Source organism: Lissotriton helveticus, chromosome 5_1, assembly GCF_964261635.1.
Source record: "Lissotriton helveticus chromosome 5_1, aLisHel1.1, whole genome shotgun sequence".
Taxonomy (NCBI): domain Eukaryota; kingdom Metazoa; phylum Chordata; class Amphibia; order Caudata; family Salamandridae; genus Lissotriton; species Lissotriton helveticus.
This window is the reverse complement of record NC_136065.1, coordinates 1,274,950,613-1,274,965,314: the sequence shown is the minus strand read 5'-3', so window position 1 is coordinate 1,274,965,314 and position 14,702 is coordinate 1,274,950,613. Positions and strand designations below refer to the sequence as shown.

The 14,702-nt window shown below is 44.4% G+C and overlaps 1 protein-coding gene across 7 annotated transcripts in view; it reads right to left on the bottom strand.

The window, feature by feature from the left end:
• Positions 1 to 14,702, bottom strand: part of ZNF219 (zinc finger protein 219) — a 466,238-nt gene that overhangs the window by 133,622 nt on the left and 317,914 nt on the right. For 6 of the 7 annotated variants that reach the window (XM_078644088.1, XM_078644089.1, XM_078644091.1 and 3 more), the window contains 2 exons: positions 12,075 to 12,195; positions 7,954 to 10,360 (listed from right to left, as the gene is read on the bottom strand). In XM_078644088.1, coding sequence (XP_078500214.1) covers positions 7,954 to 10,360; positions 12,075 to 12,092 — 2,425 coding nt within the window. In that variant the 5' untranslated portion in view covers positions 12,093 to 12,195. Of the gene's footprint in view, positions 1 to 7,953; positions 10,361 to 12,074; positions 12,196 to 12,791; positions 12,925 to 14,702 lie in introns of those variants that run through there. The other variant, XM_078644095.1, reaches the window with a different exon arrangement.

The following is a 14,702-nucleotide window of genomic DNA, read 5'->3' as shown; positions in this document are numbered from 1 at the left end:
CGGACCCGCCAGGATTAATACAACAGTAAAATATAATTACTTGGGAGTCTGGTTCAACGAGACGTCCAGGCCTACAGCTCACCTAGCCGCTCTGCAAAAGAGAGCAGGCGCAATTACATACTCCCTGACCCGGCTGAACCAAACTCTGAGCAGCCCCTCTGCAGAAGCCATCCTGAAGGTGGCTAAAGCCACTCTACTTCCTGCATTAACTTATGGACACCAGGCCTTGCCTGGAGCGTGCTCCTCTAGTCTTGAGCTCGCCCAAATCTCCACCTATAAAAAACTTTTCCATCTGCCAAGTTTTATTCAGCCGGCAAGACTACGACAGGAGCTGGGCCTACAAAGACAATCTCTTTACTGCGAGGCCGACACCCTGAAATACTTTATTAGGACCCTAAAAGCAGGTGATAACACTCTTAAATTCCAGCTAAAAGGAATCCTGTCTAGCCCCGGCAATCCCTGGAACTCCCAGATTATAAAGGCCATAAGAGTGTTAGAGATTGAAGAGTCATCTGTCCCCCTAGTCACTATTCCATACTCGGCCTGGAAAAGCACCATCAATAAGCAAGTCAAACTTATTTCTCAGTCCATGGATCTGCAGGCTCTAAAGGCATCAACCATTCTGCTCCCCTTGAACTCTTCGTATCTTCTTGGGCGTCCACAAGCATACTGCCAGCAAAACTTAAGCAAAGTGGCTAGGAAGAACATAATGTTTATGCGACTTCTAGGCCTGCGCTCGACGGCCTTTAATAAATGGGCCCCAACAAGCGAGGGGGGAGCATGCAGGCTGTGCAAATACCACTCCGAATCATGGCTGCATCTCCTGTGCTGCTGTCCGGCACTAGCAGCCCCTAGGAGGTCCCTTTTGAAACCCTTGTTCCTAAAATGGGGCGCCAGGACGTGCTGGGAGGCCTCGGCCTTGTGCTTTACATCTACTGACATTCAAGCGCTTGCTAGGTTTGGAAAATTTGTGAGACTTTTGGACAATCTTTTATTACCTCCCTTGGTTGCCATGCTTCCTCCCCCTCCCCCTCAAAGACTCATTACAGACTTTTTCCGTCCCTTGGCCCAGTACCCTCTGTCTTAACTATTTTATCCGGCCAAGCATAGTAAAACGCTCACATAGGCAACCATAATGCTGCCCCTCAATAAGCATATCGGTCACTAATGCCTTTTAAATTGCTTTTTAGCCTTGTTTTTATTTGATAAATGTGCTAAAAACTAAATTTTATATTCATGCTAAAGTGGACTTTGTACAGCAATAGTTTTAAGTAACTGTGCTAAACTAATAAAAACTTGAAACCAGCCATAGACTCAATAGTAGACCTCCCAAAGGTTATTGTTTTAGACAAAACCTTAAAAAAAAAACTTCGTCCTCAGCGAGGGGGCAATTTTTGGACCCTGCTGTTTATTTTGGTTCCCTTTAGTTTCTAAGCCTCTCGAATGCCCTCGAGAGTTAGTGTCTATATATTGGTGTTGGATCAAAATCAAAAAAAGGTTATTACAGTAGCTCACTACTCTCGGTTTACTATTGTTGGAACAAGGGGTAACCAGGATGAGTTCTTATGCATCTCTTTAAATGGACTCCTTAAGGAGTATCAGTTTCTCTTACCAGACAGCTTTGCAGGCAACGACTTATTAGCCCTACTTTGCCCCCTTATGGGCTTACCTTTAATCCTGAAGACCTAAAAAAAGCATTGTTTCCTATTCCCAGCTACAAGCCTGCCACTATGGGCAGAGGTCCCATCGGTGCCACAATGCTCAATGTTTATTTTCTAGTCCAATCATGGGCGCAAGAAACGCACAAGACGCTTCCACCCATTTTCCGGAGGGGAACCCTTGATGCTGCCCTGCAGTCTTTTCAGTTCTACCGTTTTGGTTAGGGACCCGCTGCTCACAAACAGAACAAAGGAGACTCGTAGAGATAACTATTCTAGTGGCTAATTCTTCAACATTCTACCGAACTGCTATTCTGTTGCAGGCATTCCAGAGCATGCACGCTCCTGCGACCTACTACCTAGCAGGCCATTGTGTATTTTTGGGAAGATCTGCACACAGAAGACTAAGTGACGACTAAGGAAAAGGTCAAGGATTGGATGGGGGGCGAGAGGCCATATAGGCTCACCGAGGTTAAAAAGGGTCTCATGGAAGCAACTTTATAGGAAACGTGACAAGGGTGGTTTAGCTCTTCCCGACAAACCGCTTTATGCATGGTCTTTTCAGCTAAAAAAAATTTTATGTTTTTTTAGAATCCAAACAGCTCAGAGATGGGCCTCATGTTTAAGGCTATGCTTAAGTATATATATATTAGAGGGGGCAAAACGAATTTCTTATACACGTTTGGAGACTCGAAATTCTATAAGAAAGTAAGGCTAAAATTACTACAGTTGATGACCTTGCTATGGGTTCAGGTAAGAAGGACCACAAAGCTTATTATAGTAAATTTGCCCCTATTTGGGAATCTCCTGGCACCCCAAAGTGCGTGATGGATAAGCTAGCGTACCCTATCAGGGTGGCAAGTATACTTCAGTGAGGCTAACTAATACAAGAAGGCACGTTTATTCCCTGGTTTGAACTATACACAGTGTTGCAAGGGAATATTTTCAGGCTTAAATATCTGCAATTGAATAGGTGATCTGAGAGTTGAGCATTAAAGCTGGGAATACTAACCAAAAGAAAGAACGCCTGGTGTAAGAGAACCCAAGGAAAAAAAGAAGTCCATAGACAGTGACTTAGTACCGCCAGAAAATTTGGGGAGGAATCCGGTCAAAGACCCAGATTAAAGACTTCTGGCAAGTATCTATGCGCACACTTCATAGAACGGTTACACATGCCATTTTAAGAACAACTCATTTGTTCTCGATGCTGCACTGGATCTCAAAACTGGGAAAAAAGAATTCTGCTAAATATATGAATGTGGTCTTGAGAAGACAGACGATATCCAAATGAATATATGTGTGAACAGGAAGATGTGAGTAAGATAATGACAAACATTTTGCAAAGAGATATTAAGTAAGCCTCAGTCTAATCATCTCTGGCAGCATGGACGATTTGGGGAGCTTAAGTAACGATAAAAGTAAGCTGCTATTTAATTTGATACTGATGGCCCGCAGGGAAATATGTAGAAAGTGGATATCTGTGGTGCCAGTTATTGGTACTAAGTGGCTAAATTCACCAATGTATACATAGAATTTGGCAACCTCTGGTGCACTGGAGAGGGCGGAACAACCTAGGTTGAGAATACCTGCTGTGCACACATGGATCTATCAGGCGATATTCGTACATTTGTCCAATGATTACACCAGTTCGTGGCTTCAAAACCCAGCAGTGAACAGGTTGGATTCTGGGAGAGGATACATCTTTGTAAGTATGTCTAACCCTTGCTTCCTGGTTTGGATAAAAAGGTGGAACAATGGAAAGTTGGTGTCAATAGCAGAGATGGAGGACCATAAAAAAAAATACAAAACTATGGTTTACATAAAGCACGCCAGAAGAAAACAAGCATTGACAAAGTGATAAAGCTGCCAGCCAATGCCAGACCAACTGGGTTGGATCATGCTTGTTAATTTCTGTGGTATAAACTGATGCACACCAGTTTATCCGACTGCCCTATAAGCAATGAGGAAACGTCGGTCGAGGGTGCAATGGGAAAGTAGTTATATTAGATCGAGTATCCTTTCCTAAAGTGTAATAACTGTCAGCAAGTGGAGGAGTAAAGGCGGGAGAAAGTCCTCACTTGACTTCCTACTACATTTGTCTGGTGGAAACACGCCTTTCAAGATGCAGGTAAGATGTGCAATTTTACATCAGGTCACTGTAATCTAAATCAAGAGACTGGTGTTGAGGCTGGGATGTTCAGAAGATTTGGGCACAGATGCATGTCTTTATTTGCACTATGCATTCGTTCACTCTGCATATCAGACCAATTGAGAGAGACAAAACCACCCCAACCCCACCCAGATGGATCCACGAGGCCATATCAACACACAATGATGTACATCAACTCTCTCCTACATTACATGTTAACGGGCACACAATGACTCAGTCTGTGCCTATACCAAAATTCACCTCGTTCCCCCTGCCTGTGAATGTTGTATTCTGTTACTGCCCATAACATTTGAGGTTGTGTCTAGCATGTACACAGATGCATCTTAGCGAATATGTTAAGCATAATTAATAGTGTTAGTATTCCAATCACACACAGTACCGAATCGATACAGAGAAGAGCTGAAATCAACGTTATTGAGGTCTGCAACCCTAAGGACTAAGCTCTGCCAAGAGGAAAATGGGATTCAGTCACTGACTGAAGGCACTCTACAGCTCGATTTCTCCTTTTTTCCTGCACATGCAACCATGTGGCAGTGAGCATTGCAGCAGTGACGGTATAGATTATTTGAAAGGCTTCTAAAATACGGTTTGCAAGCTAAATAGATTTGAGCAATCAGTTTCTGCACCAAAGCATGATCCTTAGTGGTGGGGAACAGGGAGGGACACGGAAAAGGCAACAACAACAACAAGCATTGGCATAGCCAATAGGTCTCGCCTTTGGGACCTTATTTAGGTAGAGCTATTGGCTTTGCTAATGTTTTTAGCCCAGTTGTAGACCACAGAGAATCCTATTTTTCAATGTTCCATTGGTTGACAATTTGTTCTCATGCAGTTCTGAGGAACAAGAAAGCAGAAAGAGGAGCAGTAAAGTAAAGTCTGTTCAGAGAGCATTATTTGCTTCGTAATAAATCAGTAACAGAAAATAATAAAATGAAACATGGACGCGGGCTCCCCTGCTCCTCCTCCCCTAGTGCAGAGTACTTGCGGAGTCGTTAATTGTCTCAGTCAGTAAACAAGGAGCATTGACGATCATAAAAACATGACTATTGAAACAAGGTTGTTGTTTATTGAAATAAAAGACAGCAGGCACATACTACATGGTGTATTATGGGATGGCCATTTTACGCAGGACCTGAGGCATCGGCTGTGATTGGAGCATGACGGAGCGGCTTAAACGCATGTTAAGAAGGTTATTAATTTTACACTTTCACAACATATCGATTGTAAATTATTCCACAGCGCTTTGTAAAAAGTGAAGCTTTTGGAATAAGTTGTGCCAGTAAACCATTGCAGTGCGGCATTTCCTTTTTTTTCAGAATAGGCTAAAATCGCAGGTCAGCTGACCGTAGCCCTCTTGCATACAAGTGGCCCTCGGGTGACATAGGCAAGATTGATTTGAGAAATGCAGCGCCCAGGAGTGATTCCAGCTACAGATGTATAAATATCGCACACGACTTATCAAGGACTTCCAGATTCCTTACTGAAAAGAACACGCAAAGTCACTCAGTGAAAATCTTTTCTGACGAAACACATGACAAAACCTTCAGTAACCAATCCAAGGTTGCGACGCATGCACAGCTTTATATGTTGTGCTCCTGTGGCATAATCTGTAAAGTATACCCTAACAAACATGAAGCGCAGTGTCCAGCAGCCACCGTCCACCTCCTCGCTCCAAAAGCGGGCACGGACTGGTGGGGGAAGGAGGGAGATGAACGGGTGGGAGTGTAGACTTTATTTAATGCGATTTTATATAGCGCAAACATTACCCAAAAGTTTCAGAGCGCTTTACAAAAGAAGCTGCTAATTAAATACAAGAGCGGCCGGGAAGCGGCTTATCAGGGACTTCCAGATTCCTTACTGAAAAGAACACGCAAAGTCACTCAGTGAAAATCATTTCTGACGAAACACATGACAAAACCTTCAGTAACCAATCCAAGGTTGCGACGCATGCACAGCTTTATATGTTGTGTTCCTGTGGCATAATCTGTAAAGTATACCCTAACAAACATGAAGCGCAGTGTCCAGCAGCCACCGTCCACCTCCTCGCTCCAAAAGCGGGCACGGACTGGTGGGGGAAGGAGGGAGATGAACGGGTGGGAGTGTAGACTTTATTTAATGCGATTTTATATAGCGCAAACATTACCCAAAAGTTTCAGAGCGCTTTACAAAAGAAGCTGCTAATTAAATACAAGAGCGGCCGGGAAGCGGCCAGGAAACACAAGTACGGCCGGCCACATAATTAGGGCAGGAGAAGCCGCACAGCACACGCTGGGAGAAGCCCTTTGATGTGCTGTGCGGCCGCGATGCGCGCTCTGTGCTGGGGGAGGGCCATTAGGAACAGGAACAGATGGCCATGAAAGTGTATGGGCCAAATGCGCGTGCCTGTACGTGCACTCGAAGAAAACGCCACGGAAAAAAGTGGTGGTTTGACTATCCGATGGAGCACATGAATTCTCCCCCATTTCCCATTGCTTCGCAATGGAAAAGGACGAGACCTAAAAAAAAAAAAAACACCTCGCACAATGTGGACATCGATTCTAATGACACGGAGGACACTGGGGGACAAACTGGAGAGTTAAGACGGAGAGAAAGGTTTCACTCCGCCCCAGATGATCCATAAATTGTAGTATGAACTCAGAAGCACGTGTAATTACAACATTATGTAAAATAGCAAATTCTCGAGTGAATAGGAGACTGAACAGGCATGATTCTAGACAGGCAGGAATGGCAAGGAGAAATCGGTTATCTTAAGTGCAGGACTTGGGAATACTATGCGAGATGGAGAATAGACTTACTTTGGAACTCCTATGTAAAAACCACATTAAATTGTGCATCGACAAGTGTTCAATGACTTCTTAACTGAAACCTGCTCAGGTCCAGGCCAGAAGTGCCAATCAAAAGCTCCTATACGAGACTATACAGTATATTACCTGGGACCGACGGCTGATAGGAGCTCCTTAGACCATTCTTTCTGTCGCTATTGACATTTGAAAGATGTGTTTTCGGCCAATTAGAGAATGGTGGATACAGCCAAAAACCAAAATGTCTTAATATAGAGCACTTATTAATGTTTTAAAGGTTTTAGAACGGTTTGCCACTCCCAGGACACTGAAAAGCGTGCAAATTAAAGAGGTTAAACTTGACAAAGAATGCAACACAAGTGTAAATTGTATCTACTGGTTTGTGTAAATTACATTTACTAACCAGACCATCCGCAGGTGTAGTGGCTGCAGCATGTTGAAACATTTAGTGAACAACACTAACAAACACGTCTAGAAAGGCTGGATCCTTCTAAGATTTCCGGATGTCCAAATAGATTCGTACAAACAATGACCCTACATAAGGGCTCATTAGATTTTTATGGAAATCCGATGTGGACCGGGACTCTCTGAATCCAAGTTAGATCCATCTACCAACATAATAAGTTGGGAGGGGATCAACTTACTAAACGCTCACTTCCTTATGAATTTGCAATACCAAAATCTTGCCTGGCTTTAAGAAATATGCTCAGGAGCTCCTTTGAAGTTCATGGCATGTAGCTTCTGTTGGCACATATTCACCAAAGAAGTCAAGGAAACATGAGTGGAGTTTCAATATTTGGTGAATCAATAATTTTAGACCTGGGACCTTATTTAAAGACTGAGTAGCATTGACATCTGCCAAAAAGTGATGGATGTTCCAACTCGGAGTGAAGCCCTTAAACTCCTATTCAAGCAAATGTTTAAGCATCTCGCACTCTGCCCTCCTACACAATACTTTTTGCCAGGTGAAACCTAGCTGAATTTGAGCAGGGACACACTACACAATATTCCAGGCTTTCCAACACACAAGAGATGAACACATGCAGTAATATTGCGACACCCCCATTCAGAGGTGTGGAACTCTGAATTGGGTTGCACCTGGAAAATTCTGCACCCCCTATTTACTATGTATATTAACGCCCAGAATAGACAGGTTTGAGTAATTTTCCCAAGAAAGTGTTTGGGACTGGTGGGTCAAATGTAATTTTTGTTATATGCTATATGGATAAAGCCCATTTAGAAACACAAAAAGAAGTTCAGCACCTGGCAATCCTCAAAACACAGGTTTAGTAAGAAAGTGTGCATAGCAAATGGTTTCATTTACCTGGAAATGTAGAAACTGCCATCCCAGATGAGCCACCAGCAGCCACAACCTTCCCGCTGGAGGGGGAGCCATCAGAGAGCCGGGGGCCAGTGGTACTATTAAGCGTCTCTAGATTCCCAAGTGTCCTACCCCTGGTCCACTCCTTGTCATCATTCATGTGGCTCCGGGCATGGACCGCCATCTGTTGGTAAGTGCCAAAAGTCCTGCCACATTCTGGGCATCGGTACCCGGAGGCCCCTCGGTCCCCACCCTCCAGTGGTTCCCGCCTCTCTGGCCCAACCGGATTCAGCAGCGCCTCCTTTGCCCGCAGAGCCTGCATCTGGTTCTTTATTTCCTGCTTCTGTGTCCTGCGTGCGCCAGTCATCATGCCACCACCGTTCCAGCATGGCTCCAGGTCTGCCGCTGACCCAACCAGCTGCCAGCCCTGCAGGCGGCCATCCTGGGAGATTTCCACTGCTCGAGCTGTGGCCTGCAGACGTTCTGTGCAGCTCCCATCTGCCGGTGTCTGTAGATTGAGATACCCCAAAAAGGAATTCTTATCTGTAGGTGCCAGCAACTTTCCACGCCCATGTTTTTTCTCCTCCTTGGAGGACCGATTTGCAGAGAGCAAGAATGTGGAGTAAAAAGCATTGTAACCCAGTAGCCCTAGCTCCTTCTTAGGCTTGGTGCTAGTGGTAGTCCCTGCAGGCTTCTCCACTTTCAGGCCCAGTTTGCTCAGATGGACCTTCATGTGATTTTTCAGGAACCAGGGTTCCTTAAAGCAGCGGCCGCACACCTGGCATTTATGATCAAACGAGTCCTTGTGTTTACGCATGTGCCCTTTTAGGAACCAGGACTGCGTGAAAGCCTGGCCACAAACCTCACACCGGAAACCAGCCACAGGGGGCTGGGCAGGCGGAACCTTTTCCACCACTGCTGGGAGTGGAGGAGGAGGAGCTGGTGCAGGCTCCGGAAGGCTGACCACATGCACTTTCTCCACATGCTGTACTAGCTCATCCTCCTGTGCCGCAGCAAAGTCACACAATGTGCACTTGTAAGGTTTGTGAAGGATGTGGACGTGCTTCTCCAGCTCGCACGCCTTCCGGAATTTACCTTTGCAAAATGGGCATCGGAAGCCTGGCGCTGGGATGCAGGGTGGAGGAGGTGGAGCCGGAGGGGCCTCCTCATCTTCTGGGGCAAGAAAAGGGACACTTGCATTTTTCAGCATGGAGCTAGAATGAGGGGAATCCAACTTGTGTGGGGAAACGGATAAGGGTGCTTCTTCCTCCGGTGGTGTATCCGCAGTGACCAAGGTCAAAGGGTGGTTCCATCTTCCCTGTATGTCCCTTGTTTGGCGCTCCCGCAACAATGCTCGCTCCTCTAGTTCCAGCAGCAGGCGGTTCTCCTCACTCAACCGTCCCAGCACCGGACCCTCTGCTCCAAGTCTGTGCGTTTTCAAGTGGATTTTCAGATTTCCTTTCTGGGCAGCCCTGTGCCCACAGTATGGGCACTTGAAAGGTTTCTCTCCAGTATGAATGCGCATATGTAGTGACAGGATGCTGTTGAAGCGAAAGCGTTTGCCACAGACTGTACAAGGGTACTTCTGCGAGTTTGGACCATTCTCGCCACCACCAAACTCTGACGCCAGCCCCAGCAACTGCCCATTGAAGTATTGTTGCAGATCTAGCTCTCCATTGAAGGCCAGCTCCTGGAGCCGCTCATCATCGAAGGGGGACAAAGGCTCACTGAGCTCATTCTCTGGCCAGGTCTCTGAACTGTCAGGGTCTGGGGAGTCTTGAGGGGATGGAGAAGCTGTTGGAGGAGGAGGAGACACAGATGCAGTCAATGGGGGTAAAGATGAGCAAGCTAGAGGCAGAGGAGAGGTGGATTTCTGAGGTGCAAGAAGAGATGAAGAATTTGAATGATGAAAAGGTGAATCAACAGGAGGGCAGTCAGGGTGGCTCTGAGGGGAAGTAGCTTTCATCTGGTGCTCAAGGGAAGGCAGCTCCTTTGAAGGTGGAGAAGAGTCGGTCAAAGGACATGAAATTGTAGCCTCTGGCTGACAACAGAGTGCATTAGGATCAAATTCATCACAAGTTGCAGTGGAATCATTCTGAAGAGGCGAAGGAGGTGAATCCACCCCAAGATCTGAAGGAACATCCAGTTGGAGGCAGTGAGATGGGGACTCAGCCCCAAGTCCAGACGTAGGCGGAGGCTGAAGAGTTGCAGTTGGGATATTTTCTTGGTTATCTGAGGGAGCATCCGGCAGCAAGCCAGGCAACTGAGAACCCTCCTGGGAACAGGGACGAGATTCCATCTGGAAACCAGTGCAGGCAACCAATGGTCCACCAATCCTAGAATCTTCTGGTTGAAGGCCAGGGAATGGAAGAGAAATGCCAATTGGGCTTGAAGACCTGTGAGCCATGTCCTGTGGAGAGAGAGAGGGGATACTGAATGACAAGCAACCAGTCAAAACATGAAGTGTGTAACAGATGCATTCTGCCAGTTAATGTAGTTGAAAGGAAAAGTAACATTAGTGCTGGAAGAGTTAACTATAATATTTCCATCTTTATTTCTTGGACCATGCCCCAAACCTTCCAAACTGTCTGCTTGTTTGCTCACCTCTCATTAAAACTCACCAACTTATTTTAGATGTCCACTCATACATATTCCAAGTCCAAACCTTCAAAAGGAGTCTTCTTTACCTTACATGCCTTATAACGTGAATGCTGTAAATGCTTTTATCTCATTATGACTCAACAGTGGAAATGGCGTTTACTTAAGCCTACCTTCATTTCTTATCCGGAATCTACAAATCGGGAGTTTCAGATACTTGTTGGAACCTAGGGTACTATTTTCAGAAGGATAGCTTATTTAGCAGCTCTCAGCCATACGCTTGAGCACAGCTCAACAGGAGCAAGGTTCCTCTACCACAACTGTCTACCTTGGGTTAACAAGAGTTCTCTTACGTGTCTACAATTCTAAAAAGGTAGTAGTTTTCTTTTACCCACTTTAGTTTATGACCTTTACAGAGATGTCCATCATTCATAGGATTTAAAGGAATGAAGATCTAGCCTATTGCCAAGTATCATTGAACACACAAGACTTTTTCAAACATGAAGCAGTGAATGTGTGGGATTGTGTGGAGCATTGCTCTTGGGATTGAGAGAGCTTTTGCTTGGACACTGTAGAGTAAATCAGTTGATCTTTCCAAATTGGTTATAAACAGGGCTTATTATTTGGACGCCAACCAGCAATGATTCACATAAAAACAGCTCATTCTGTTCAAGGGATACCTCGCAACATCGGCAATTGAAGGTATTATGTATGTAATATGAACATCTATGAACATCTACTGTTCTAGAATAGCAATATGCAGCTCTACCAGGTCACCTCAATTGTAGAACAGTCTAATCAAATCACTGGCCGTTACCGCCCCCACCCAACTCCTCTCTGCCTTACCAAAGGTTTTCGGACAAGTAACTTCAATATTGATCTGCAGAACCCTCTTGTATTCAACTCCTGAGTTGAGAAGAGTGGCTGTCACAATGCCCTTCAATCCAGACCTGCAGATGCCCTACTAAACTAGCTTAGGGACCCACATGCAGCTCTACCGATTCACCTTAATGGACACCTTCACACTTGCAATTTTAGTATAGAAACTGGCACCTCACTTCAATCATGACAGTCGTTATTAAGGCTAATGTAGCATATCCACATTCCAATGTCTATCCAAATCTGCACTGATTCCTATACCTGGACTCAAATACACACACTAGCCAATCTGGATTTGTAGACCCTTTAGAGGAGTACAGCACCAAATTACCAACAGCTCTGACATAGAAAAACTATATACATATACCTGAAACACTGCCATTCTAAAACGGAGACCTACACACAATTAAGTCAATTCAAACTTAAGCCATCCCTGATAGCACAACACTAGTACAGGAGAAATCATCAATGCAGCAATCATTTTAACATATCTATGACATACACCTAGCTCTTCCAAAGTATGTCATAGTGGCTATTAAGCACTCCAGGAACCAACTCATCCTGTAGTGGGAGCAACACAGTGCTATTACTTAGTGCCTCAAATCAGACCAGCAGCACATTATTTCCACCCACTTCTCAATACTCACTTGTCTAGGGATCCTCATTACATGCTCCGGCCCCCTCTTCAGGCAGCAGGAAAACTGCAGCAGCTATCAATTCTGGCGCTATCATGGAAGTGAAGTCATTCGTCTAGTCTTATCGAGATACCTGAGAAGATGTACATAAATTAATATATTAGCATCACATACATAGGATTACAGAATTTTTAAGACACCCACAAAAGCTCAAAGCACAATATACTATACGACTTGCAAAAATAAAGAGAAGAACCAACAGGTTTAATTATTCATGGGCTGAAGATGCCCAATTCAGGTGGGTCCTTTTCTATGCCGCCCTCTTTTGATATAAGCCAGCACTGATGTGAAATCCATTCAGTCAAGGAAATCAGAAGAAATGTATGGCATAAATCGGCATATCTCTGAACGCCTTGAGACTCTCACGGGTGAGTAGCTGTGCTATACAAACTCCTGATTGATACTGGACAGACATCACCCCCTCAACTGTGCAATTAGAAATATAAAAAATGACCTTGAAGTTCCATACTCGTATAAAACATTTGGCCCGTGACTTTGTGCCTCTGTATGGCCACTTAACTGTTCTAGGACTTGCAATATCACCCTACTATAAATAATTCATGATAGCCTGCAAGAACTGTAAACACTTGAATCAAATTTCCGTATTACTGTCTGTGTAGGACATCACTAACCTCGCCATAAAAGAAAATAAACAAAATAACTTCTCACAGAAGAGTTGTGATGTTGAAATGGCAGCTGCCAGGGCCAGCAAACAATGTGATGTCCAGTCACTAAGCAGTAATACCACTGCCACTTCAGCAAATAGCGGGAAGAAACAATGTCTCAGGACACGATCTTCTAAACATTATTCGCCAAGAAATGTACTTTAATAAGCAGACCCATGTGGTTACACGTTTATTTAGTGCACTGCTGCAAGGAAACAAAAATATTTTTGCAGGTTACCAAAAATTGTAGCCCATTTCCAGTTTACGTGACTTTAAAATACCAAACACAGCACACTGGCAGGTTGATTTGAATGGTACACATTTCAAACACTTTTCCCTGGAGATGGTCTCTTGTGGGAGAAAAAGCAAGAAACCGAGACTTGAGAGGGCTGCAGGCAGGGCTATGCAGCGTCACCACATATTATATGGAGTTGACATGCCCGCTATCACATGTAAAGAGCACATTTACTGTAAATAAACTAAAACTTTTTTTTTTTTAAACTGACCTAATCAAATGTCAGCCTTTAGCTCTGTTCATCTAAACGATCATAGAACTTCTCGGTGACTTCCAATATTCTAATAGCGTAGGGCAGAGGGTGCTTTAGCAAATACATAAACACATTATCTGGTTGCTCGAATGTGGCTTTACCAAGTGACACAGTAAGTTAATAAAGATGTTACAATTGAAAAAAAAAATTCTGAACAGGAGACATACCCCCGCACAAACCCCATCCCCAAAAAAGAACTACTTTGCTGCATCTAACAAAAAGTCTTTCACACAAATATACTGTATTACACATGAATTCCTTAGTAATGACCCAATACATCTACACGAGGACTGAGTGTCCGACATAATTATCTCACACATAATGCTTCAATGCTCAAATCGACACCTTCCGTCCAGAAGACTGCCTAAATACTATGTCCCTCATATTTTGTTAATTTGCCATGGCAGCCCCCACTAGTTAGAGTAGGTCACTTGTTTCGCCTCTCCAGTTAGGGTACTTGCATGGCAGCTCCATGATGAAGATGAGCCAAACAAACATTTCTGAACTATATCTCGCAAGGCCACCGTAGGTGCCACATCCAGGAATAGTCTGATGTCTCCCAATACTGTGCCAGACACCCAACACAGTTAACCTGAGTGGTAGATTCATTGAAGAACCGTCACAACCGGTGCGATTCCCAGGGCACCGGTGTAGCACATTTAAAAGGTGCCCTTTTGTCTGCATTTATGCAACAGAGCAAGGAGCTACCATCTCCAAAGGACTTCAGCTGGGCCATGGAATAAATAGTATACCCATTATATAATTTTAAATTATATAATTTTAAATCATAGGAGTCCAAACCCCGCCAGGATGCCTAGGTCCCTAGGATATGCCAGCACCTCCTGCCAATCAGCTTCTACTAAATCTCGAAAAGATAAATCCCTATTTACCCATCAAATTAGCCAGCATATGGAAGGCAGTATTATTCAGTCTTGTATATGCCGACAATGCATGCCTGCTATTAGCACATTGTCAGGCAGTGGGTTCTTCAATCAGGAACACTTAGAAAGTCGTCCAATTGCCAACTTCACATATTTAAATAATGCTTCTTTCACCGGAAGGTATCCGAAGTACTGTCTTGGAGAGGACATAAACCCTTGGCTTGATTGCTAAATGACAGCAATGCATCTCTCCCCCAGCTGTCTCCTATGTAAGAGCTACCCATCTGGTCCCATTGACTGATTCATGAAAGCCCAGCAATTTCTGACATGCGATCTCCAACAAACAATGGTGTTTCCTACATTATCTTTCGCCCCTGGGTTATTATAGATCCAGCTATTGCTAGTGCTTTTATCACAACTGCCGTAGGGTCTGGCAAAAAGATGTTACTATCCAACTCCATGGTGATCATTTGATCAACCTCGAAT